This window comes from Phalangium opilio, unplaced genomic scaffold (genome assembly GCF_054372755.1).
Source record: "Phalangium opilio isolate 3A_F unplaced genomic scaffold, DU_Popi_V2 ptg000003l_1, whole genome shotgun sequence".
NCBI classification, from domain to species: domain Eukaryota; kingdom Metazoa; phylum Arthropoda; class Arachnida; order Opiliones; family Phalangiidae; genus Phalangium; species Phalangium opilio.
In genome coordinates, this window is record NW_028324145.1 from 4583102 (window position 1) to 4610459 (window position 27358).

General features: G+C 38.9%; 6 protein-coding genes and 1 long non-coding RNA gene across 9 annotated transcripts in view; 2 read left to right on the forward strand and 5 right to left on the reverse strand.

The window, feature by feature from the left end:
* LOC149717215 (ALK tyrosine kinase receptor-like) overlaps positions 1-3358 on the reverse strand; it is a 29960-nt gene extending 26602 nt beyond the window's left edge. For both annotated transcript variants that reach the window (XM_089836837.1, XM_089836818.1), the window contains exons 1-2: positions 3278-3358; positions 2798-2924 (exon numbers count right to left, since the gene is read on the reverse strand). The gene's annotated coding sequence lies outside the window, so the exon portion shown is untranslated. The remainder of the gene's footprint in view (positions 1-2797; positions 2925-3277) is intronic.
* LOC149717216 (uncharacterized) overlaps positions 1-27358 on the forward strand; it is a 63523-nt gene that overhangs the window by 24175 nt on the left and 11990 nt on the right. The gene's annotated exons all lie outside the window — the stretch shown is intronic.
* LOC149717217 (dnaJ homolog subfamily C member 17) lies at positions 5383-7823 on the reverse strand. The gene is made up of 8 exons (XM_089836874.1): positions 7690-7823; positions 7479-7548; positions 7355-7413; positions 7062-7226; positions 6881-6980; positions 6034-6065; positions 5878-5955; positions 5383-5807 (listed from the first exon to the last, which is right to left on the reverse strand). Exons 1-8 carry the CDS (start codon positions 7759-7761, stop codon positions 5451-5453), a joined length of 933 nt encoding a protein of 310 aa, XP_089693000.1. The 5' UTR covers positions 7762-7823; the 3' UTR covers positions 5383-5450.
* LOC149717218 (uncharacterized) lies at positions 7975-12753 on the reverse strand. The gene is made up of 3 exons (XM_089834546.1): positions 11513-12753; positions 8932-11465; positions 7975-8817 (listed from the first exon to the last, which is right to left on the reverse strand). The coding sequence occupies exons 1-3, from the start codon at positions 12751-12753 to the stop codon at positions 8315-8317; spliced, it is 4278 nt and encodes a 1425-aa protein (XP_089690672.1). The 3' UTR covers positions 7975-8314.
* On the forward strand, positions 13428-14526 carry LOC149717219 (uncharacterized). Its single transcript, XM_089836902.1, has 4 exons — positions 13428-13720; positions 13783-13965; positions 14030-14140; positions 14320-14526. The coding sequence occupies exons 1-4, from the start codon at positions 13583-13585 to the stop codon at positions 14401-14403; spliced, it is 516 nt and encodes a 171-aa protein (XP_089693028.1). The 5' UTR covers positions 13428-13582; the 3' UTR covers positions 14404-14526.
* On the reverse strand, positions 14446-15786 carry LOC149717220 (uncharacterized). Of its 2 annotated transcripts, XR_016366233.1 has the most exons (3): positions 15296-15786; positions 14940-15233; positions 14446-14629 (listed from the first exon to the last, which is right to left on the reverse strand). It is a non-coding gene; the product is annotated as an uncharacterized LOC149717220 (long non-coding RNA). The 2 variants fall into 2 exon arrangements; XR_016366239.1 differs by having other exon boundaries at positions 14446-15233; positions 15296-15545.
* On the reverse strand, positions 18862-24457 carry LOC149717221 (uncharacterized). Its single transcript, XM_089836673.1, has 9 exons — positions 24083-24457; positions 23615-23977; positions 23198-23559; positions 20980-23125; positions 20730-20914; positions 20385-20672; positions 20024-20326; positions 19500-19928; positions 18862-19426 (listed from the first exon to the last, which is right to left on the reverse strand). Exons 1-9 carry the CDS (start codon positions 24228-24230, stop codon positions 18929-18931), a joined length of 4722 nt encoding a protein of 1573 aa, XP_089692799.1. The 5' UTR covers positions 24231-24457; the 3' UTR covers positions 18862-18928.

Below are 27358 nucleotides of genomic sequence, written 5' to 3' on the forward strand. Positions count from 1 at the left end.
ATTCTTGACAACACACCAACGATTGGCCCTCTGGTGGCGGTTTCAGAATTTCCCCTCAAAACGTGAGACGCTCGCGGTGGTAGACGACCGAACTAGATTCAAGCACCCGCGTCCGTGTTTCGCCGCTTTAGGTTGAGGGGAAGGGGGTAAGAAATGTTTTTGGAACTCGGCCAATTTTTTTCTCTCTAGTTTTAGCGCGATGGAAGTGGCATAAAATCCTCAAATTTGTTCACTAGTGCCAGGATCTACTATCAATGCTGGAGCCCTTCACTTCTATAGTCTCATCTCACTTCTGGGATCGTTGGAAAGGGAGCATATTCAAGGATTTTTCCTATATCTATATAAATCAAAGTCCTGACTGAGTGCCCAAACCGCTTGCCCTAGAAGGCTGAAAATTTACAGGAACGTTACTCGTAAGTAGTAGGCGCGTACTAAGAAAGATTTTTCCAACCCGCCGCCATCTTAATAAATGGCGCCCTCTCATTTTCTCTATGCAACAGAGTCCGCGCGTTTCTAACGATTTCACAAATATTTAGTACACTGGTTTCCTTTAATCTATAGACGGGCTGAATGGTCTTTCGCGTTCGAATTGTTGCCATCTTTTTAAATGGCGGCCAGAAATTTAAAAACCCTTCTTTATGGCATGAAAAGTAATAAAAATGTCCCGACGGGCTGACGGGCAACGCCGAGTGTCTTCGGTTCTTAGTTTGCTACAAAAGTATTAGTCATCAGTAAAATCTACCCATTCTTTATATCATTTTGATGGAAGTTCTTATTACACGCGAGCGACGCCGCGGGTAACAGCTGGTCTATTATAAAATCAGAGTTCTGACGCTCGAAATTCAAATAGAGCTATCTCAGAAGTCTTAGTGTGACTGTGACGTCACCCATATTTGCCCATAGAATATGGCCGCCAAGCCAAAGCCACGCAGCCATGATACCCACCGTTGTCAGTCAGTCCGTCCGGAAATTTTTGTTACTTTCGAACCACCATTTTTAAATATGGCAGCAAGTTGAACCCCAAAAGCCATAAAGCCCCATATACAGGAAATAATGAACCAGTAGACAAAATTAAATGTTTGTCAAATCGGTTGAAATGTGTTCCAAAAAGGAGATTTTTTATTACATTTTTGGGTGCACGATTTTGAGTCGAAAATGTTCTATGACATTTTGCTGTCCGGGGCCACCATTTTTGAGTTAGGAATGGAGGATTTTACGGATGACCCTAGGGGCTGGTAACTCAGTGTAATCGGTGTACACGGCTGCACCTTTGACTGTACTAAAGTGATTACGGGTAATCTTTAAAAGCCCTGCCCTTGACAGTGCTAAAATTATTGCTCATAATCCGTAATCGGTGTACAGGGAGTCTGACAGTTATTAGCACCTCGGGATGACCCCTAATCAAATTAAGAAATTGAAAGTCAATGCTAATTAAAATTAAAGGATCTTCCTCAAAACCGTCCAACCTTAAGTTGATAACGGTGGTCCGGACTTTAAAATGTCATAGAACATTTTCGTCCAAATAACATAATGCATATTTTTGGTAGACCTTTCAGAAACACCCTGTACATAATTAACCCCTTTAATTTTCAATATTTCTTCGCGAAACGAGTCTTAAATTAACTAACTCACCTGCCAAAGAGAAACCATCTACACTTTCAGAGTTTTTTGGCAACTTGCCCGTTCCGAAGATTGTATAGAAGTTTTTATTTTTAATATAATCTGTTAGAGGCTTTTGTATATACAAATATTTACTTATAAAGCACAACACTTTTCGACAACGTTAAAATAAATAAAGAGTTCCAAAAATATCGTTCGATCGTTTTATTAAAACAAAAGGGTTAAGATAAGAGATAAACGGGAAGCCGCGATGGAAGTTGGTTCTAATTTTTGAAAAGTTTTTGTTTTTACAACTTACCCGCGAACGTCTTTCTTTAGTCGGTCCTAAAATGAGGCTGTATAAGCCTACCCTCTCTAATTTTTTATTTATTTCCCCATACTAAAGTTAACACGTGTCGGCAAAATGGTTTTAACTAGAAGTTTATCAGACATATCGAAGTGTTTAACAGTAGTTACCAGAAGGGGATAATAGAAGAAGGATGACATTCTGTATCCTTTTAATACTTTAGTTATGTAACGTCATTATCAGGGTTCATACAAACCTGGAAAAATCAGGGAAATAAATAGTTGACAAAAACCTCAGGGAAATTTCGAATTTTTAGTAAATTTCAGGGAAATCAGGGAAATTTGCGTCAAACAGGGGCCGAGTAATTAAGCAAAATGTTCGTAAACATCCCCTCCATAGGATTAACATTACACCCAACTTTGGAGGCTCATAACTCTGGTTATATTAAAGATACGGGGATGTCATTTGATTATCTAATAGTCATATTTGCCCCCCCCTCCTTCGTTAACATTTGCTCCATAAGATACTCCATATACGGGAAAAACCTGGAGAATTCAGGGAAATTTGTTTACCAAAAGTTGTATGAACCCTGGTCATTCTTCCCAGGCTCATACACCTTTTTGTTTGCTTTTCCGATCATCAAACTTCAGATGGGCATCGCACCGTGCTAGGGTTAATTCTATAACTGTTTGGTACTAAATCTTCGGCAATCAACCCACAAACCTTGATTGTCTTGACGTGAGACAAAAAATCCACAAGCGCATGCGCCTTGGCAAATAGTTAGGCGCTAATAGAATAATGATGAGGGAACTATTTATCGCGTATGTGATTCGGTTTAGTAACCTTGCTCCAAATGTAAAATGATGTTGAGAAGAATGACGTTACACTTACCCCGCTCTGTGGTAGTACACTTCTCTCGAAGAGGAGTATTATATACTTCTGGCTGGTAGAACTTAAATAAACACTAGTTTCATCTGTGCCCTTCAAAACTAGGCAGCGCACTTACGACTGTCAGTCACTGGAGCAATGAAATAATATGTAGGATTACAATGCCTTCCTCACTACAAGCCTCATAGGCTTCTGTTTTAACGTAAAGGCAAAACAGAGTGAGTGAGTGAGAGAGAAAGGACACGTGACCCCAAAAATAGCCCACAAATCTTTCTTTGTAATCTGTAACTAGCAGCTTGTATGTAATAGTTGTCGAGAAAAATAATGAAAAAGCCTTGTTGGAATGGATGAAAGCGAAATTCTGTACCGCACACCGTTTTTTCAACATTTTTATTTTGTAATGTCGACTTTTTTAAATGGGGCATAACTAATTCGATAATATGCAAGTCGGCAACATTTGGTTTTATAAGAGCCTCGTCTTACCAAGGGATTCACACTTTCTCCGGCCTTTATTGATACCTCCATTTCAAAGTGTCAGAACTTTGGTTGTCTTTGTGTTTGGTTATGTGTGGAGCCAAGATATGTTCCATAAGTATGACACTTGATATACTTCGTAATGCTAGAGACTTACTGAGAGCTAGTTCGAGAATCGACTACATTCGGTTTTGCAGTCCATCTTCCTGTTAGGTCTGACAGCGCCTCACCGGTCGTCGCTTACGAGAATCTATGACGTTGGTTTCACCTACTTAACGACAAGCTCTCGGTAACCAGTGACAAACTTATGGGAACATATCTTACGAACTTATGGTGGCGTAGAACTGCAATAAGATTATGAGACCTATGTCGAAATCCTTTGAAAATCTCAACATATTTTGAAAAATATCGTATCGTTATACTTAGGATTTCAAAGTAAGAGAATTAGCCGAAAGAAAGTATTCTTTCCATCATCCTCGTTGACATTCATTTTGTAGCGTCTGAACTTTCGAAATACTTCGAATATGTGTCTATTTCTTCCAACATTATTTGGAGTTAAATCATGAGTTGATAAAAACAGGTGGTGTGTCAAGGAACACACCTTCATCCTTATTTTTGTAATAACTGTGGTTTTGTTAGAGATGGTTGAAGACCACATGTAGTGCAACAGTTGTTCTTTTTTTAAACAGCAGGCCATAAATTTAATTAAACAAGAAAAATTACGATTACGTAATATTAATAGCTGCGTGTGAAATTCAAGAAAATACCGCCTCATAATTTTAAACCTCAGATCTAGTTTAAAATTTTAGAATAATTGAATCATATAAGATATGTTCCATAAGTGTGACACTACCTATACTTCGTAAAGCTAGAGACTTACTTGTGCGAGAACGACGCGAGAATTGACACCACCCAGTTTTGCAGTCCATCTTCCTATTTAGTCTGTACTAAGCCTTTGATAGCGCTTAACCGGGCGTCGCTTTACGATAATCAATGACGTTTCACCTACGTCGCTTCATGATGAGCTCTTGGTAACCAGTGACAAACTTATGGAACATATCTTGTGAACTTATGATTGAAAATAAATTTAAAAAAATTTGCATGTATACCTATTTTACATTTACATAAACCCTGTTCCAATGAAATTGGCTCCGTTCCAGCTTGTAACTTGTTCTAAAAATTAAAGTGTCGCAATCGGTTCACTGTTGAACTTAATGAATAGAAAATTGCTTACATGCCAACATTAATAATAACTGGCAGTTAATAAAACTTATTACTATTTTACATTTATTCCGAGTAATTGCCTACAATTGGGTTAATTCTTCAAATATTACTAACAATAGTGTAATGTCTTCTGGCCGTGTTGTCAAGAATTACGGGTTGAACAGATTAAATGTTTCCCCTCTTTCTTAAAGGGGCTAACAGGCGCTGTTGGGGTAAAGTCCGCCCTTAGTTCAGGGGGAAAACACCCAGCTCTTTGGCCATAAGAAATGGCGCCACCGTCGCAGTGGGTGGGTAAGCAATATGCCAACCAACAGTTTGACCCCCCCTTCACCCCAACAGCTCCGGTCAGCCCCTTTAATTGTTTAGCCTAAAGTTTCACAACACAAAAACCCGCGAGAACGCCATAATAAGTTGATAAGATTTGTTCCATAAGTTTGTCGCTGGTTACTGAGCTTGTCATGAAGTGACGTGGGTGAAACGTCATAGATTTTCGTAAAGCGACGTCTGGTGAGGCGCTTTAAAGGCTTAGTACAGACTAAATAGGAAGATGGACTGCAAAACCGAGTGTAATCAATTCTCGCGTCGTTTTCTCTAGCATTACGAAGTATAAGTAGTGTACGTCATACTTATGGAACATATCACTTATAAACTTATGATTCTACCAAATCTTTCTTTACCAATAAGAGTTTTAATCTGGTTGGGTAGGGGACACTTTTAATGAGTTCCTTGGAAAGTTGCAAACCTCTTTTCATGTATAGACTGGGTTCCACGCAACAAACAAACACACATAACTTTTTCTATGTGTTTTAAAACATGTGGCTAATTATCAGAAAGTGTTTCATTGTGTCACCAAGGGCCCAATGGACAAATCAAAAAATATTACTAGGAGGTATTTTTAAATATTTTATTTAAAATATATGTACAGATTTTATAATTCAGTCAACATTTATGCAAATCATTATCCTTGATTCTTTTCCATTTCTTCTATTAATCTTTTCCTCTCTTGAGCTTGGCGCATTTTTGTCAAAACTATACTTTCATAATCCCTGTTTGTTATTGTGCCAGCGCCAGTGACGCCATCAGTGGCCACTGTAGGAAACTGGGCAAAATTAATATTGGGAAATAAAGGCTGGGACACTACAGGTTTAGCATGTCTTGTATCTTCCGTTGGTTTCCCTTGCAACCAAATTCCAGTTAAGGGATTTTCCTCTAAACCCTTTTCAACTTCATGAGCTTGACTTGCCGCTTCTACATGTTTATATTCTACTAAACAACTTCCTCTCTTGCCTAAGACGAGTCCGGTTACTTCACCATACTGTAAATTAATTAACCCTTTTGTAGACCTAATTCCAAAGCTACTCCTTCAAAAGAGTTAAAATATTAACCTTTTGGAATATTTCCATGAGTTTGTCATGATTATAACCACCATTTTCTGGGTCTTTTTTTGAAGCTTTCCAAGTAAACTGATAAAGTAACAATTATTATTCATTTTACTAAAAGATTAACTAGATTATTATAATATTTTAATTTAAACTCTGTACTTTTAATTTTGGTCTGTTAGCCTCCTCACGACCTATAATAAACCAATTAATATTAGTTAGCATGACATATCACAGGGTTAATACAAACCTGGAAAAATCAGTGAAATAAATAATTGACAAAAACCTCAGGGAAATTTCGAATTTTTACTGAAATTCAGGGAAATTTGCGTCAAACAGGGGCCGAGTAATTAAGCAAAATGTTTGTGAACATTCCCTCCATAGGATTAACATTACACTATACTTTGGAGGCTCATAACTCTGGTTATATTAGAGATATAGGGGTGTCCTTTGAGTATCTAATAGTCATATTTGCCCCCCATCCAACCATACTAAAAACATAGGGCTACGACAAACAGGGCCGAGTAATTAAGCAAAATGTTCATAAACATACCCTCCATAGGATTAACATTACACTATACTTTGGAGGCTCATAACTCTGGTTATATTAGAGATACGGGGGTGTCCTTTGAGTATGTTATAGTCCTATTTGTCCCCCATCCAACCATACTAAAAACGTAGGGCTACGACAAACAGGGGCCGAGTAATTAAGCAAAATGTTCATAAACATTCCCTCCATAGGATTAACATTACACCCAACTTTGGAGGCTCATAACTCTGGTTATATTAGAGATATAGGGGTGTCCTTTGATTATGTAATAGTCATATTTGCCCCCTCCTTCGTTAACATTTGCTCCATGGGATATTCCATATACGGGAAAAACCTGAAGGCTGGAAAACTCAGGGAAGTATATGGGGAAAAACCTGGAAATCTCAGGGAAATTTGTTTTCCAAAAGTTGTATGAACCCTGTATCAAAATTATGAAGAAAATACATTGTTAGTTGTTACCTTGAGCCTCTATTAGTTTTAATTCCTCTTCAATTTGTTTTTTTAAAAGCAAACGTTCCTCTTCTAAATGTTTTGAACCTTCTTTCCTCAACCTTTCAATCTAATTAGTATTTTGTTTTTTAATTTATATTAATTAACGTGTATTAATAATACTTAAACATAATTTAACTAATAAACTTACATGTTCTTGTAAATTTTTTGCAGCATCAGCCTCTGTAATGATTGGTTCTCTAGCACTTTTTTCTCTAGCTTCTAAATCTTCTTTTAATTTTCTTCGTTTAGCGTCTAATTCTCTGTGTCTAACTACTCGTTCTCTTCTTGACTTTAGTAATCTGTCGTAAGCTGCCTAAAAGTGTCATAATTAAAGTTAATTACTAATTATGTCATCATTTTTCAAGTATGATTTTAAAAGTGTCATAATTAAAGTTAATTACTAATTATATTATAATTTTTTGAAGTACGCTTTTTAATTACCTTAGCTGCTCCATCAGTTAAGATTTCTAATGCTTTAGATAGCTGTTGAAATGTCTCCGCTGTTGAGAATTTATAATTTATTGTAAAATCCTTATGTACCTAATTAACAAGTATTTAAATTTACCGGCTTTGGGATCATCAGGATTTTTATCAGGATGGCAAGTTAATGCTTTTTTCCTGTAAGCTTTCTTAATCTGGGGGGGAAAAAACGCTTTTAAGCCTTGGCTAAAAAAAGCTAATTTTGTTGATTTTTAACTTAATAAGCTCAATATTTTTAAACCAATGGCATATTATTATAGATACATAATTTTAGTATACAATTAAAAGGTTTTTACCTCTTTTTCCGTGGCATTAGCTTCGATTTGAAGCAATTCATACAAATCTATTTTCATTAAATCTGCGTCCATGTTTACTCTTGGCGGATTTTGTTTGTCTTCTGCTATAAATCGCAACAAGGCTGTACATAAGAAACTCTTTATTTTTATTTGGACTAGCAACGTACATGCAAGCCTTAGGCTTTTGTGGTACGGACGGAATGATTTGAATTTTGACATGAGAAATTGAGAATAGTAGACAAATATTAGAAATTAAATGAACAGTGCATATGTATAATTAAATAAAGATTTTAAACAGGAGGATAGCAAACAGATTTTAAGATTAATTAAAGGTTTTAAACATGAGTTTGGTAACGATTATAAAATGAGACAGTAAACAATAATTAAGATCTAAGTGAACAAAGTGCTTATAGGTAATTAGTTAATAATTTGACTTGAGAATAGTAAACAAATATTGAGAATTTAAGGTGACCAAGCGCTTGAGGGGATTTAATTAAAATATAGGAATAGAAGAATTGGTCATGAGAGTATATACTAATTTAAGATTTAACTACCATGGGGTTGTAGGTAATTAATTAATGAAGGAATTTCCAGGACGAGTGGGGGGAGTGACTAGTGCATTGGATTACAAGTGAAAATGTTGAGAAAGTGCAGCGCGGAATTTAGACCTTATAGGGATAGAGATTATTGATTCTGGGAGTGCGTTCCAATCAGAGATGACCGAGCTTGTAAAGTGATGTTGACGGACTGAGGTCAACACTCTGGGTTTTAGTATTTTAAGGGAGTGACCCCTAGTAGAGGATAAGGGTGCCGGTTGGAAGAATGTATCGATATCCAGCGCGAGCTTATTGTTAAAGAAATCGTGTAAAAGACAGAGATTATTAATTAAATGACGCGTGTGGACTGGGTCGATTTGGAGTTTCGATAATCTTGTAGGGGCTGGGAGTTTCTCAAGTTTGTTGGTTAATTTAGTGAATTTATTTTGAGCCTTTTGCAGGGTGGTAATGCTGGAAGAGGACGACGGTGTCCATATGGGGGAGGCGTAGTCAATAATTGGTAAAGCTAGGGCGTTGTAAAGAATTTTGATGAATTTTTGAGAACGATTATTAAAATTACGACGAATTAGCCCTGAAAGGGAGTGAATACGTTTACTGATTTTGTTGGTATGAGAGGTAAATTTTAGGTTGGGTTCCATGGTGACACCCAAATCGGATTCGGATAGGGTGCCTCTTATGGGCTTACCATAGAGAAGGTAGGTATGATGCGGGTTAGAAGAACCCAGGTGGAGTACAGCGCATTTGTCCACATTGAAGCGAAGGCCATGATTAGTGGCCCAGACTTCAACAGAGTCCAAATCCGCTTGGAGGTTGGCTAAGTCTAGAGCAGATTTTATGCGATGGGAGAGTTTAGTATCGTCTGCGAAAAGCAGAACGAGCGCGGATTTCACAACAGATGGAAGTGAGTTAATAATGACGTTAAAGAGGAGGGGACCTAGGACCGAACCCTGAGGGACACCTTGCTCAACAGAAGCCCAAGAAGAATGGTGGCCCTGGAAGATTACCCTTTGTTTGCGTTGGGATAGGTAATTAGTCAACCATAACAGCGCAGTGCCAGTAATTCCCGCTTTGGATAGGGCCTCAAGTAGTTTATAGTGGGGAATGCTATCAAATGCTTTGGCTAGGTCTAGGTATATTACATCGACGCTAAAGCCATCGTCGAGCCATTTGGTCCAGTGGTGTGTAGCTACAAGTAGGTTAGTCACGCATGAGTGTTTGTGGAGAAAACCATGTTGGGCTTGGGAGAAGAAAGTATTCTTGTCGAGAAAATCTAATAATTGGTTATAAACTAAAATTTCGGCGATTTTAGGGACCTGATTGAGGGAGCTAATTGGACGATAATTAGAGACTTCAGTCTTAGAACCTTTTTTGAATATAGGTGTAATATTCGCCTCCTTCCAATGGGCAGGTAGAATACCAGAAGAGAAGGAGGCGGATATTATACGGTGAAGAGGGTGACTTAATAGGGCGGCAAAGTTGCGTAATAATAGAGGGTGGATACCATCAGTACCAGGTGATTTATCGGTTTTGAGAGTTGATAGAATTTTAAGTAGGGCAAGGGGAGAACATTCGAAATTGGCAAGGCTTTTATGGCAGGCTGAATCGGGGGGTTGGTGGAAGGGTTGGGCAGTTGGAGCAGCTACCGTGGAGGCAAAGTAAGCATTTAGTACTTCAGCATTTTCAAGATTAGTTGTGGTGAAGGTTCCAGATTGTGACTGTAATTGAAGGATGGGAAATCTGCATTTTCTGAATTTGTTAACATAGGCATAGAAGGCTTTGGGGTTTGTGGCAAATTGAGATGTGAGGATAGTTTCGTGCCTGCGCGTAGTGTTGCGGATATGGTTCGTATAGGCGTTGCGGGCTTTGCGGTAGTTAGAGAGATGGGTGGCAATTGTGAGGACTGAAGCGTGTTGGGATTTAGAAGATTTGAGTTTACGCCAGTGGGTGGTCATTAATTTACGCGACCGAATGGTACGAGGGCAGAATTTAGGTTTGGGTGAGGTGCGAAATGGTACAAAGGCTGCTATGCAAGCCGCCATGAGTGAGTGGAACGCAATCCAGGTAGAATCAAGGTTATCACAGTTGAGGAGATAATCCCAATTGACGGATGCTAGGAAGGCTTGGATGGAGTCCTTATCACAACGAAAAAAATTTCGTATTGGGCGCTTGAGGTAGTTGGAATTAGATAGGTTGGTAGAAAATAATATGATATTATGATCACTATGGCCGAGTGGAGGGAGGGCGGAGGGACTAAAGACAAAATTAGCGTCAGTACTGAGGATTAGGTCTAAGGTACTATCGTCAGAGGAAATTCCTCCATTACGAGTTCTAAAATTGATTATTTGCGCGAGGTCACATTGGATAATAGTTTCAAGGAAGCACCTTGTTTGTGGAGAAGCACCCGGATGGTGAGAGGTAGTCGTCCAATCGATTTTGGGGTAATTAAAATCACCAAGAATAACGAGAATGAGTTTGCGGGTCTCACAGTAATGAGTAAGTTGAGTTAAGTAAGACAGTAATGGGTTGTGATTGTCATAGGATGGAGAACGATAAATAACACTGATAACGATTATAGCATGGGGAAGGGTCACGAGGACTGTTAAAATGTCTAGACCATTATAATTAGCACCGGTTGGAGTATAGTTGAAGTCAGAAGGATCCAATTGACGCGATGGGTATTTATCGAGTAAGTAAAGCGCGACACCCCCGCCCGAGGAATGGGAGCGGTCACAGCGGTATGTATTGTACCGTTGAATGTAGTACTCACTGGGAGAGTGATCCAATGCCCACCAGGTTTCGGTGACGGCGACTAGAACCGGGTTGTGTTGGAGGACCAACGAGCGGAACTCCGAGAATTTAGCGGAACCACACAAGCTCCGAGCGTTAAAGAGTAGTCCACTAGAATGTTTGTGTAGGGGACGCGTAGGCAACTTAGGTGAGGTAATCACCGGTAGGGAGGAGGTGAGACAGCGTAGATACGTTGCGGGGGAAGGTAAGAATGGTGGAGCAGTAGCGAATAGGGCGGTTGACGCAGAACGATTAATTGAGGTGTCTTCCGAGTGAGGTGGAGTGAGTAAAGGCGGGGAGTGAGTCTTTAAAAGTTTTTTTGGTTGGCATTGCCAGAGTGGAAGACGCGATTGTAGGAAGGATAAAAGGTTGCCTGGTAATTCTGACGAGGTGGACCGGGAGGGTCGGCAGAGTTGTAGACACAGTTGTAGTCTGGGGAGAAAGCACCCCGGGCAGAAGCGTACGTATTGGGCCCAGACATCCGAGGAATTTCTTCTGAAAGGTCATTACGAGTGGACCTGGGACAGATAGTACCCTGGCGGATAACAAGATCCCCACGACCTTGTTCACGGAGGAGCTTTAACTGGGAACGGAGCTCCTTATGCTTTTGGCGTTGTTCCGGTGTCCTATCAACAGTATAGGAGTAGGGAAGGTCGTAGGAACTGTCGGCTTTCATGGCATGAAGACTGCTGATGAAGTTTTGTCGCGCTTTGACAGTGGGGAATTTGAAGATTAATGGGCGAGGCTGGTTGCTATCACTTAGGGTACCAAGGCGGTGAAATTTCACAGAGATAGCATCAGAATGCAAGAGGCCAGTGTCACGAAGTAGGGTGGTACAGAGAGAATTGTCGTCAGCTTCGGAGCCCTCTGGTACTTTAAAGAGTAGGGCATTTCTTTTACGGTGCTCTACAGTGTAATCCCGAACACGAGTGCTGAGAGAAAAATTTTCATGAAGAGTTTTGACATTTGCGAGTTCAGTGCGCAAGGCAGTTAATTCAGCTTGTATAGGGTCAGAAATATTGTCCGCAGAGGGGGAAGGCAAGTTGGCGGGGTTGGTCAGTTTAGAAGAGACTGATTCAAGGCCTTCTTTAAGTAACTGGATAGCTTGATGATTGGAATTGACTAGTAGCTTGTTTTCACCAGAAACACGTGTCGAATCAGCAGAGAGAGTTTGCAAAGTTTTGACATCGGATTGAATATTGTTAAATTTATCTGTAAGAGTACAGAATCCACTTGAAAGGGTTTCCAACTGAGTTTTAAGTGAGGATAGCACATCCTCATTTTTGTTAAGGAAAGCCTGGAGTTGTAGAATATCACATCTTTGAGAATCACAGAGAGTTTGTGTGGCCGACAAGGAAGTCTTGAGGTTAGTAAAGACCTGATGGTCGGGGAAATCACAGAGGGTTTTTTGGAGAGAGCGTTGATCATTCTGGAGGCTGTGTACGATGGCGAGGGTTTCGTTAAGTGTAGGCACTAACGGCACACAGGCGACACAGAAGAATTTGAAGTTATCGCACGGGTGATCTTGGTGGGCATGATAAAGTTGCATAGGAATGTTGGAGCATTTGGTGTGCGTCCAAAAGTTACAAAGTTCGCATAGGAGACCATCATCTGAATCCGAAACCGTTGAAGAACAAACAGGACAAATGTCTTTGGAAGTAACTGGACAATTGACTTTAGGAGTTGCGACCTTTTGGGGGGTTCGCGGTAAGTTAGGCATCGCGACAGGTAGTTATCGGGTTATTGTAAGAGAGCATAAACGTTGAATTAAACGTAGCCCAGCAATGTTGACAGCTGTACTCATTTTGATGCTTAATCCCGAGTGATAACTATCATTATTTTGATGCTTAATCCCGAGTGATAACTATCATTATTTAACTTTAGATTAGCTTTAGGGGCTTGGTTTATTTATCTAAAACTATAACTTTCACTATTCATCTACAGTCCACGTTGCAACCGAGGCTTAAGAACACCGATGAATCGCAAATAAATTATACGCGTTAATCCAAGGAACCGAATTACACCGCGTTATAGCCCTTAAAAAATTACCTTAAACACACATAAATAAACTTAACTACTCAATTTAAAATATAATTAGTTTAATTAAAAACCGGAGCGAAACAATACGCGGTTTACTTTGACAACTCAATACGCGTAATGGTGATAAACGAATTGCTTTAATTAACAATAATTTAACATTTAAGTTTATTGAAAAACGACTAGTTCCCCTTACGATGCCCTCACTTAAGAGACTATTATTTATGTAAATATTCCTTTTGATATGTTTTGTAGTATTATGTAGAAAAAAATGGTTTATTTTCGCCTCTGACTGATTGACACGGGAGGGCCGCGAGCAGACGATCTTAGTGTAAACTGTCTAAATTTTGGCGCGAACAATTTTTTTTTTGCTCCGTTTTTATTAGTGACGAGCTAGGGCTATAAATAGAGCTCCAAGTGGACAAAATTGTCAAAAACTACACGTGTTCGTTAACAAGTTAATGTTTTTAAACTAGTTTAGGAAAAGAGTCGGCACATATTTGACTTTTTAAATGTCGGATATCCTGAATAACGCCCCAAATAAAGAAATTGAAGTTGAATTTCTTGATTATATTAGGCAAGCTTTTGTTGCATCCTTACCAAATACAACCCAAGATGTTATTACAACATGCGAGGAACTTTTCAAGGCGGTAAATATATATATATACTATAGCATAATTTGAATCCGTACAACATGAAGTAATGTTTTTAGGAATATGAAAGAAATTGGAAAGAATTATTAGAGAAAAAAAGGGAACATAATTTGTCAATTCGTGATGATATGTTGGATAAATTGGAAGAAGTAAAAGTAACGTGTACAGCTGCACGCCAAAATGTGCCTGAACAAATTGCTAAAGTATTGGGGGAAAGGATGCAACTTGAGGATGAAATTCTGGTACTCGATGTTTTTAATTATATTGTTTTCAAGTTGGGGAAGATATTTATGAAATTATTGACAGTTATCAAGAAATTTAGTTCCCGGTGCCAATGAAACCACTTTGAAGTGTTTAAGCGCACCTTCAAAGTCTGAAAGAGACGAACTTCGAAATAGAAGTGTACAAGTCTTTAAAGTAGTTATAGCTTCTGATTTATTTTGAATCTAGAATTTGACAGTTAAGAAGGAATTAGTAATTTGTATGCATTTAAAGTTTAAAATAGGATTCTTAATTCCAATCTCTATATGATCCTTCTTAATTGTTCTGGATTTAGTGTGTGAGAAATTAAATCAATGATAATGTATTTTTAATAGGAAATTGAGCATTTGAAACAAATGTCAAAGAAACTTGACACTACGATAGCTCAAATTGAAGATGAAAATAATGAACTGTTTTAAATAAATTATAACATGTATTTTTTATTAGTGTTTTTTTATTCTTAATGACAACTTTTTATTTTATTTATACTTTACAATATTGCCAAATTGCAATTAAAATTTTTAACAAACTTTGATTTTTAATGAGTAGTAATGGGGATTTATTTTGCCTTATTTTCGGTTGCTGTTTCCGCGTTTCTCAATACAGCGCTATTTCCCAAAACAGCGGTTGCTGTTTCCGCCCAAACTGTGATTGATAGGGAGGGAAATATCTATTATATTAAGTATATAGAACAAAGAACAATATTATGCAAAAAGGAGTAATGTTATATCGGAAGTAAATATAAAATATAATTTTTTGGAAAAGGCATATTATTTTGGGAAGTTAATGAAGATAAACAACAATATTTTGGAAAAGGCGTACTTTCGTACGCTCAAGATATAAACGCTGTAATCAAAATGCGCTAAAACGAGAAATGGCTATAATGGCAAACGCGTTTATGAAAAAGCCGTTTTGGACAATGCTGTTTTGATAACACGCCCAATCGATAACATACCTTCTAGCCATACCCAAAAGACGCTGCTCCTATCTAAGCCTGACATGATGGGCTCATGAATTTCTTTGGGAAAACTTTCTATAGCTCTACGTAGAGCAATTCCAGTCTCCGTAGGGTTCTAAATCGGTAAATTACCATGGTAATTTACACGGTAATTTACCACGGTAACTGTAATTTACGATTTTCTCGGGTAAATTACGAAAACGGTAATTATCCTGGTAATTTACCACCGAATTCTCATTTCCTTCTTTTGGAAAATGGTCTAAAAGCTCCATATTTTGCTCTACCCGAAATCTAAGGATGTCATGGATGGGTTAATTACAATTAATTCAACGATTACAATATTATCTTTATACCGTATATCTTATTATGGTCGTTGATAATTCGTGGCCTCCACCACGTCTTTGACGTATTATCTTGTGAATGGCGTTGCTACACATTAAGATCAAAAACATCTTGAAAATGGACAAACCGATAATGTAGATCAAGGATGTGACATATTCCCAGTTGTTCCACTTTTCCCAATACATGTTGTGATGAGTAGGCGGTGGGTAAAGGAATTCACCCAAAATTTTAAACAGATCAAACCCCATTCTTCCGTTTTATCTTCGAGATTTTTATTTGAATTTTTAGGCCTAATGGCTTTACTGATCTCGCGCCCATTTTGATATGCAAAATACACTTTAGATCACGTGCAGGATCCAAATGGTATATAAATCACCTTTATTTCGTTTCAGTACATCGTAAAACTGTACAACAAGACCTTGAGGATCTTTTACGTAATCATCTACCTCATACAACAAGTAATTTGCCAGAATTATTTTGCCTTATTTTCACACCTAATAAGAAAGCCAACTAACCATGGTTTGAAATATCTATAAACCAAAGGTTAACTGAGTTCTGATTCTTATTTCAAGGTTGTTAAAGGGAGGGTGGAATGTACAAAATCATTAGTGAAAACTTATGAAAAATATTCCTTTAATTAACTCAAAACTTGAGGTGTTAAGCCTAAAACTAGTTTTTGATATTTATACTAACAAATCAGCAACCGCGACACCACGTTACAGGTAATTTGACAGCACTTGCTATTATTCTGAGTGATGCTAATATGTTAAAGTTCCCTACAACGGTTTTTATAAAAATACATGATTCGTTTGTCCACAATGAATTTTTAATAGACTAATGGCACCCCATGTTATTTCCCCATAGAGTTTAATACAGTCGAAGGCAGAGGGCTGCCATTACCCTATAGATTTCAAAATGGTTGTCAGGTCGTTTTATTCTCCCTTTAATTATTACCTTAGAATAATTAGTAACATATCAACGCTTAAGTATGTCATATCGTATAACACCCACGACTGGCTGAGGTAAGATGCCATTTTTGTAGATTAGGAAAACCCCGCGTTGCGTAACTCTAAACTTGAAAGCGACGCGCTTATAATGTTATCATAAGTTTATAAGGTATGTTCCATAAGTATGACACTATATTTCGTTATGCTAGAGACTTACTGAGAGCTAGTTCGAGAACGACAAGCGAGAATTGAATACACGCGGTTTTGCAGTAACCAGAGACAAACTTATGGAACATATCTTATGAACTTATGTTGTTATGCAATTGTTTTATAAGAGTGTTAGTCGAAACACTGGCGGTGCTTTGATAGGTAGGTGCTTTATTAAGCGATTAAAAATTGCCTTGATCATAATTTATTCAGCGTTAAGTAGCTATGCATAATATCAACAAAGATTCCTTTTATTATAATCGTAGCAAATATGTTAATTAATCTTATGAACATTTAAAGTTCATTTTCTCCCACACCAAAAATCTCAGATCTATGGTTTCGCCAAAGAATTACTTAGTTGCAACTTTTGGATTATTGTTGTGTACAGGGTGTTTTATAATGGCAAGCCACTAGGCCCGCTAAGAGGGAAAGACACGGAGGTAAAACTTTGCCTTCCATCTCGCTTTTCGGCGCCTGCGCTGTAGGCTTTACGGGCCATACATATGAGAGTGAGCAGAGACGGCACGCGGGCTTAACCCCCTTGTATGTCCCGATACTTAGGCTTGCCTACCCCCTTTTTTTACATCGAAGAGGTTAATTATAGTAGTGCGTCACACCCTCCCAAGTCTTACCGCTGTTCTGGTAGCCATATTGGGTGGTCTCAGTTTCATTCCACCAATATGGCAGCGTAAATTATGTCACGAGACTCAGCTCCTCCTCCAACTGAAAGCTCTCTATAGGTACCGATAGGCAGGAAACTATCGCTTGCCGTTTGTTTCGATAATTAGAGAGCTACTAGGCAGAAATGCTAAACTTATTTGAAAAAGTTGCCACGAATGACTACTTCACATGTGCTTTCTTTTACCATCTAAAAAAAATATTCAGAGGCTCACAATAATAGAATTTTTTACCTCTCCGTGTGACGTAGTCCAGGAGAGGTTCTGTAACGGCCGTGTCTGTCTGTCTGTGTGTCTGTCTGTCTGTGTGTGTGTGTGTGTCTGTCTGTCCGTTGTTACACCCACGTGACCGCGTTCGCAGTTTGCGTATCGGAGCAAACGTGTTCGCCATTTCCGAACTGCTTTCACAGTCACGGAAATGGCTCCTCTACTTGAGTTCTCACACCACCAATCTTCTGGTCTTTGTCCATACCACACGGACACTAGTCTGTTCTTACTGGCTGCTAATCACCACCATCTTCTGGTCTTCGTCCATTCCACGTGGACACCAGTCTGTACATACTGGCTTCTAATCACCACCATCTTCTGTTCTTTGTCAATCCCACATTGACACCCGTCTGCACTTACACTGCCTTCTAACACCACCATCCACTGGTCTTCCGTCTATTCCACATAGACACCAATCTGTATCATTGGCTTCTACTCCATTATCATCGTTTGGTTTTAGGATATACGCGGCGATCAGCTAGGGTTACGAGAAACGTCTAGCCTCCCTAAGGTAGGATCGCTACCAAAGGTTTTCGCATTTGCGGTTTTTCCTTACTATTATAATGGAAACGAATCGTATATATACCCCAAAATTTGAAGAAAGCGGGAAGAGGGGTACCCTTCACTTTAAACGTCAATATTAGCAAAGTTTGAGAAGATAATAAGTATAACTTTATTTTAAACGATTTAACTATTATTAATGTTAATTATTGAAGATTAAAATAATTAAAAATAATTATATTTATTTAAATATTAAAGATAAACCTCTCGTGCAAAGAGAGAGATTATCATTGCCTCCTATATCTACCAAGGCCCGTGCATGCGATATATTTCCTTCATTGCCTCCTATATCTATCAAGGCCCGTGCATTGTGATATATTTCATTCATTGCATAAACATAAGCGAGATTGTTTTGGGAAAAAAATACTGCTTCCACTAATGCGTTTATACTCCTTGTTACTGTTGTATAGAGTAATCATGATAAAAGCTTAAAAAATTACGAGAGGACAGACCTTTTTTATCCTCATTCAAAAATATTTTTTGGTGCTAAGACTGCTTTAAAAAATCCAAACGGTTAGGCATTGGTAAAAAAGACAAATGATATTTTTCAAATCTTATGAGATAACGCCCACCTAGTTGAAAATTGCCGTTTTTTATCCGCGGGAGCCATTCCTTATGAGAATTTCCATGCTAGTAGGTTGTCAATTAAACTACCGGTATATTATTGTTGTTGGAAATTGGATATTTAGTCAAATTAAGTGGTTGTAAAGAGCCAGCAGGTTTTTGCCACTTCTTTTTGTGAGTATTTGATTTTTATATGTAAAATGGAGGAAGATAATGTTGAGAGTAAGGATGAAATGCGGAAGCGCAAAGCGCGGGAAAGGATGAGGGCAAAAGGTCGACGTTTTCATTGGATACTTAAGGTTATATAATCTTCTCGACACGGAGAGGTAATATTTTGGTTTTCCCGACTTGTTTTATCTTTTTATTAAAATATTCGACTACAAAATTTTGATCGTATTTTCAACAACAACTTCAGTTATTACTAAAAGTTAATAAGCTCTGTCATATCGCTGATAATTTCCATAAATATTTCATCTACTCGATGAACATTTTCGACAAATTTGATGGTATGGGCCTGGCATTTCTTTTCAAAATAGATTTTGAATCCTTTAGCTTTTTCCATGGCTTCTCGGCACAAGTCTAGCGCCCTTTCCTTATTCGGAGCCATCGCTTTCAATCCCAGAATATTAGAAACGTGAATATCCACGTTTTTCAAGACTTCTCTCTTGTAGAAAAATTTGAGGAATCTGTTGGTTTCGATTCTGAGTCTCTCCAAGCACGTTCTCTTGATCTTCCATGTCATGAGACGGGTATACTCCAAGCGTTTGGCTTCTTGTTGAATGTTCAAGACATTGCCAGCGTTGCCCAAGTCGTCCGCCCTGGCTAGACATATCGTCAAGAGTCGATAAGTTGGTTGTAAAATTGCGTTGGTAAGAGCCACCATGCATACGCCGTAAGGAGAGTACCATTTCTTGAATATCTGTAAAACAAATAAAATAACCTCACCTGGGATAACGCGAGTAATTGTTAGAGATATTTATGGTCGCACTAACATTTTGACTTTGATCGGACATTATTTTTCGAATTGATCTCCAGAACGCTTGAAGTTCGTCGTGCAATACTAGGTACTCGCTTTGTAATTGAGCTTCGAGGAATTGCCTCTTTTCAGGCGTTACTTCCGCAGACTTTAAGGGACTTTTATAGGGGCTCTTAACTGGTGTTTTGTAGGGACTCTTAACTGGGCTTTTATGGGGACTCTTAACTGGGCTTTTATGGGGACTCTTAACTGGACTTGCGTCCTCATCGGGCATTTCCAGAATTGATTCCAAGAAGCTTCGGTGAAGTTTCATTCTTTTTCTTCGGGATTTAGTAAGTCCCGATGGTCTTCGACGTGGTGGTAAAGGTTTATCGGGCAACGGAATATCCGGAAGTGGTAAACTTATTACAGGATCATCGGGAACTTCTTCGTCGTCTAATTCGACCTATTTACAAAAAATAAGAGGGTGTTCCATAAAGGGTGGTAGGACCGGAAGTACACAGGGATTCTTATATGGGCGATTTTTCAATGACTCTGTACCTGAGATTCGGGTTTGGGAATCATGAATAAATCGTGAACGAAGGAGCCTTCCGCGTCTCGTATGCTTTTCAGGTCACCATACATTGGTTGATCGAAGAAAGGTTCACGATCATTTTCATAATGCACAAATTTAATCATAAGCTCTAGAAGTTTCTTGTAAATTCTGTCCGCTGTATCGAAAAAATAATTCAAAGTTTCGCCATCCTTTTTGAATTGGGCTATGAAAAACATTTGGAATTTTTCAAGCATTCTCGTGAGTTTCAAAAAGCGTTTTTCTGTGGAGCACATCAGTTGTACACGGACCTAATAAACCGAAGATAAGAATTTTTTTTTCAAAGCCAAGTAGATTGCGAAATCTTACTCGACAATTTTTAATAAATCGTATTGCCCGTCGTGATTCACTTCGAGTAGCCTCTCGCAATTCCAGTAATAGCTCATCAACTCTCTTTCTAAGGCCAATGACGCCGATCTCAGCGTCTTGAAATTTGTCTTCAATTATATCGAAATCGTCTTCCAAGTAGATGTCGGCTAGGAGCTCTTCGATTCGTCCGTCTTCTTGGAAATCCCTATTTTTTCGATACCCTGAGATAATTTTCAAGGGAACGACGTAATAGGGCATGTCTGTTCGGCCACGATGTCTCTTGACGGTCTGAAAAGAAACGGTGGTTATCGGGTTCGAAGGAACATCAACTAGGACAACCAATACCTCGTATGTTTGGTCTAAACGGGCTACTTGGCGCTCCTTCTCATTCTGGATGATTTCAATTCGTCGGTCCATTATTTGCTTAAAAACCTTCATGTCCATCTCGCGTCTCTCACCTCGAGTTTTTTTGGGAATTGATCCGTCACTCGAGCTGCTATGGTCATCCGGGTCACCCGGGGCACCAGTAGCTGAAGAACTTAAAATTTGTACAAATGCTCGGGACCCGCCTGGAAATTTGCGACATTATAAATACCTCTTCTACGGGAACTTTTCGTTTTCTTTAATCCTTTAACATCATCATTGAATAGACCGAGTTTGGGACGAGGTTCACCCGGTGGATAAAGGTGCTTTAGGATTCGCCTTTCAAAACTGCGCATTTCATCGGGTAAGACAATGGATTGTTCTGTTGGCGTACTAGCGAATGATGTCACGGAGAGGGCATCACTAGAAATCGATTGATGTTTAAGGCGATTGATGGACTTTTCAACGGACTGTCGTTGACGATCTGTAATACTTCCCAAAATGTTATCATCCAACGATTTTTTATTTCTCCTGGGTTTTGTCATTCTTGACTTCAGTTTCTTTAGTTGTTGTTCCTCCTTATTCTGCGCGATCTCCTTTCGCTTCTTTATATATTTATCGATGGAAGCTTGTTGTCTAGCGCTCTGTTTCGTAGGCTTTTGGATTTTCTTCTCTGATATTGGAGTGGGTACTTTTGTCCTTCTTACTTTTTTATCTACCGATTTTTTCCAAGCCAATTCTTGCCTTCTCCGCAATCTACTGGCGGTTTCTGGGTCTAACTCTTTAATGTCCATAATAGTCTTAGGTTTTTTGATGTCTTTGGGTCGCTTAGCCTCCCGTATGTTATCAATAGCTTTTTGTTTGGCTTTATCTTGTCTTATTTTAGCCGTTTCGCTCAGTCCCTTAAAGATTTCTTTTTTATGGGAAGGTTGAGTCGTTGGTTCATTCGCCTTTTTCATTTTCTGAAGGAATTTTTCATACGCATCTTTTTGTTTCTGAGCCACTTTATCCAAGATGGCTTTGGACTTTAGTGTCTTGACCTTCGTTGGCTCTGGCTTGGTATCCTTCGCTCCCCTGAGTTTAGCAATGGCCTTGTCTATAGCATCCTTCTGCCTTTGCTTAGCTTTAGAGGACGGTTTGATGGGATCGAACTTGGGTTTAGACGGTTCAGTTTTGGGCGTCCTGGCGCCTTTGATTTTTTGAATGGCCTTTAATAGAGCTTCATCTTGTCGCTGTTTAGACTTAGCCGACGGTTTCACCAAAGCTGATTTTGGTTTGCGATGTTCGTCTTTAGGCGTCTTTGTACCCTTCATTTTCGCGATAGCCTTTTGAATTGATTCCATCTGCCTTTGTTTCATCTTATCTGACGGTTTTACGACTTTAGGCTTCGAGCTGGTTGTCCCTTCCTTAGGTTCTCTGACACCCCTAATTTTATTTATAGATTTTTTCAAAGCCTCTTCTTGTCTCTGCTTTAATTTGTCTGAGGGTTGTATGATTTTAGAGCGTAATTTCGGCGGCCCTTGATCTTTGGGGGTTTTAGTTCCTTTCATTTTCATAATTGCTTTCTGAATTGATTCTTGTTGTCTTCTTTTGGATGTCTCAGACGCTTTACCGACGCCGGACCTCAACTTAGGAGGTGCTGATTTCGGTTCTCTGCCTTTTCTCAATTTACTTACGCTCTTTTCGTAAGCCTCTCGTTGTCTTCGACTTACTTCCTCCCCCTCAGTTCCTCTTCTGCCCTTAGCCGTCGTCGTTCTTTTATTGTCGTATTTCGGCTGCCTTGCTTTTTTCTGTTTATCAATGGATTTGGCGATTGATTCCGCTTGCCGTCTTTTGGCCGCTTCACTCATTTTTTGCTTGCCCGTTTTCTTTCCAGATTTAGGCAAGTGGTCGCCCTTCTTTTTCTTCAAACTGTAAAACTTGGACAGCGACTCAATCCGCCTTTGATCCAGTGCAGCTTGGATGTCTTTCCTGGCGCTTTTCTTCGTTCTGGGCAGCTTAGACATTATCTGGCTGCTATCTTTCTTATTCTTTAAACCGTAAAACTTGGACAGCGACTCAATCCGTCTTTGTTCCAGTGCAGCTTGGAGGTCTTTCCTCGCGCTTTTCCTTGCTCTGGGCTGTTTCGATATCATCTGACTATCTTTTTTGTCCTTCTTATTCTTTAAGTTGTAAAATTTTGCGAGAGCTTCTCTCCGTCTCTGATCGAGTAAGGCTTGGGCTTCCTTGCTCACAATTCCCTTCGCTTTGGGGTGTTTAGATTTCGTCTTACTTTGTCCTCCGTTTTTGCGCAACATTCGATCTATCGTCTTTTGAATAGACCTCTCGCTTCTTTCGCTGGCCGTTTCGGACATAGGTGCAAGCTGTCGTCGTTTGATCTAATGTTTCACCCAACCCAACTGTTAAAAAACTAACAATAAAACTCGTAAACAAAATACTCGCAACTCTACCAGTTTCTTATTTGGCAACGTCGGTTCAGAGTGAGGTACTTCTCTACGTGCTCTACGTGATTTCGATAGTTTAAAAGGTTGTGGCATAGTTCTGATGAGACGCGATGACGCAGGCGCCGTGAAATTTACGGGTTGATGTTTTTTCTCGGTCTTCGCGAGGTACTTCCGAATAGACGCTTCTTGAATCGCCTTCAGTCTCTCGGTATCAACTGACGGTCTAATTCTTCGAATTTTTTCTCCCACATCCGGAAGCATGGGACGGAACTTAGTTCTTGTCTGATGTCCAGGAAGCGGAACAGCCCCGTGGAATGGTGTTTGTGCAGTTGGTCGACGACGACTACGGCTACGACCACTAGATTCATCTGCAAGACGCGACAACTCTTATGAACAGGCAAATAGATAATATTTAGCGTTTACCTTTTTTCTTAGCCATGGCAATTCTCATTCTGGAAATGTGACCAATTTGCGAACGTGACCCTCGTTTGGCTCTGTTTGTGACGGTTCGCCGAAACTCTTGAAGATATTGAATGGATTTAACTTTGTCTTTAACCATTTTTCGAATACTTTTCTCCGATTGCTTAAGGTATTGCGTGGTAGCTGGATCTAAAACAACGCGTCGATCCTGATGGGCCATTGTCTTGATCATTTCCGTAGTTTCTTCCTCTTCGACGATGTCTTCGAACCCATCGTCATCAGTGTCATTCAGAATAACTACCTTAACTTTCGAGGACAGCTTTTTGTTTCGCTGAGTAAGATCCAGTCTCTCCAGAGCAGGAAAACCTGTCAAGTAACTCGAATTTCACCATGATATAACTTTCCTAACGTGTCAGCTTATTATTTGCGAACACTATTGGCCTAGAAAAATTGTTTTTAGAATATACGGACCAGCAGGACTTGCTCTACTGTAAAGAGCATCGCTTTCCTTGGGATTCATTTCCCTTATGATGGGTTTGGCCATATCTGCGAGTCTTTCTTCTCTGAGTTGCCGTTTTGTCTTCCTGAGCATCATTGCGCTGCTGGAATTATCACCCATTTCTTTTGTATCAGTTAAGAAGACTGATAAAAATTGGACGGCTTGTAGTTGATAATTTTTGCTAACTGAGAAATCAGAAAAATTTTGAATATAAACCGCGCAGTACAAAAATGTTTAATATTAAGCCTAATGAAAAGTTTGAAATGTTGCCGCGCGTGCGTTCCCTTTTTGAATTTCACGCGCTTTTGAGGCAGAGGGGCGGAGTCATGGCTTGGCCAATGGCCAGTGGTCTTAAGTTCCTAGTGTTGTAAAAAGCGTCTGCTTAGGAAAAACTTTACTTTAGCTCGCGCATTCAAAATACAGTTTTTCCAATAAATATCATTTCTTGGAGGTTAATTATATGATAATTAATTACATTTAAGTCGCGGAAACTATTTTAATAAATATTTTCACGAACCTAACCTAACCTAACCTAAGTAAAACCACTTTGAAGTGTTTAAGTGCGCCTTCAAAGTCTGAAAGAGACGAACTTCGAAATAGAAGTGTACAAGTCTTTAAAGTAGTTATTGCTTCTGATTTATTTTGAATCTAGAATTTGACAATGAAGAAGGAATTAGTAATTTGTAGCTTTAATCAATTCCAATCTTTATATGATCCTTCTTAATTGTAATTGTTCTGGACTTAGTTAATTAACAAATTAAATCAAAAATGATATTATATTTTTAATAGGAAATTGAGCATTTGAAACAAATGTCAAAGAAACTTGACACTACAATAGCTCAAATTGAAGATGAAAATAACGAACTGTTTTAAATAAATTATAACATGTATTCTTATTTATTTATTTATTTATTTATTTATTTGATACAACAACATCCGCAAAGACAGCTAGGTGTCTTAGGAGCAGACGGCGGTTATAGCGAGAGGGCCGTGACAATAAAGTATATAATGCTAGGATATATATATAAAGTATATAATGACTAGGACACAGAGGTCTAAAAAACCAATGAAAATACTTGAGTAAAAATAATGGAAAAAAATAACTAAAGACGGGGATGCAATAGGGTTTAGATCATATCATTAAAATGTTCAGAGAGTTTAATTCGAAACAGAGATTTATTGGTAATGGCAATAATGCTAGGGGGCAAGGAGTTCCAGTCATTAATGACAGTATTAGTAACATGGGTCTGCCGAAAGGTAGTTAGGGCTCGTGGTTTGACCAATTTTTGAGAGTGACCACGGGTATTCGCGCTCGTATTTCTGGTGAAAAAGAGGGAGAAGTCAATGTCAAGGTGACCATTGATAAGGTTATGGACAAGGCATAAGTTGTTAATTTTAAGACGGATGTGGACCGGGTCAATATTTAGCAAAGAGAGGCGGCGGGATGCTGGAGAGGAACTATGTTTGTTGGGGAGCTTAGTGTAAGCGTTTTGAGCCCTTTGTAAGGCATTAAGATCCAATTTAAGATGGGGAGACCAAATAGGGGAGCAAAAATCAAATATGGGGAGGACCAGAGAATTGTATAATGTTTTGATAAGGGGTAAGGACCGGAAATTTAGGTTACGGCGGATCATACCCGTGATACTACGCACACGCTTGGCGACTTTTGAACACTGGGTTGACATTTTGAGAAGGGGGTCTATTAGGATGCCTAGATCCCGTTCACAAAAAGACTTGGTTAAGGGAGCCGAATTAATGGTATAATCGAAAGAGGGGTTCCTGCGTCCAAGGTGGAGTATCTTACACTTGCCGATATTGAAGCTGAGCCCATGAGATGAGCCCCACCTAACGATAGCGTCAAGGTCAGCCTGGAGGGCATCGCGATCAGCCGGAACACTCACCCGACGATAAAGTTTCGCGTCATCGGCAAAGAGGATCAGGGAAGAATTTTGGACTACTGATGGCATTGAGTTTATTAGAATATTAAAGAGGAGTGGACCGAGTATTGAACCCTGAGGCACGCCCTGTTCTATGTGTTTCCAAGCGGTAGTGACTCCTCGGAGGACTACACGCTGTTTTCGGCCAGCAAGATAATGGGAAAGCCACTTAAACGCATTACCTACAATACCCGCTGAGTGGAGGGCAGCGAGAATGGCCGAGTGAGGGAGGGAATCAAACTTTTTATTTTATTTATTTTTTACAATATTGCCAAATTGCAATTAAATTTTTTAACAAACTTTTATTTTTAATGAGTAGTAATGGGGAATTATTTTGCCTTATTTTCACACCTAATAAGATAGCCAACTAACCATGGTTTGAAACATCTATAAACCAAAGGTTAACGGAGTTCTGATTCTTATTTCAAGGTTGTTAAAGGGAGGGTGGAATGTACAAAATCATTAGTGAAAACTTATCAAAAATATTCCTTTAATTAACTCAAAACTTGAGGTGCTAAGCCTAAAACTAGTTTTTGATATTTATACTAACAACTCGACAACCGCGACACCACGTGACAGTTAATTTGACAGCACTTGTTATTATTCTGAGTGATGCTAATAGGTTAAAGTTCCCTATAAAAATACACGATTCGTTTATCCACAATGAATTTTTAATAGATTTCAAAATGGTTGTCAGGTCGTTTTATTCTCCCTTTAATTATTACCTTAAAATAATTTGTAACATATCAACGTATAAGCTGAGATGCCATTTTTGTAGATTAGGAAAACCCCGCGTTGCGTAACTCTAAACTTCAAAGCCACGCACTTATATGTTATCATAAGTAATAATGACATTTCCTATATTTCGTAATGCTAAAGACTTACAGCTCGAGCTAGTTCGAGAACGACAAGCGAGAATTGAATACACTCGGTTTTGCAGTAACCAGAGACAAACTTATGGAACATATCTTATGAACTTATGTTGTTATGCAATTGTTTTATAAGAGTGTTAGTGGGAACACTGGCGGTGCTTTGATAGGTAGGTGCTTTATTACGCGATTAAAAATTGCCTTGAACATAATGAATTCAGCGTTAAGTAGCTATGCATAATTTCAACAAAGATTCCTTTTATTATAGTCGTAGCAAATATGTTAATTAATATTTTCTTCTACACCAAAAATCTCAGATTCTATGGTTTCGCCAAAGAATTACAAAGTTGCAACTTTTTGATTACTGTTGTGTACAGGGTGTTTTATATTGGCAAGCCACTAGGCCCGCTAAGAGGGAAAGACACGGAGGTAAAACTTTGCC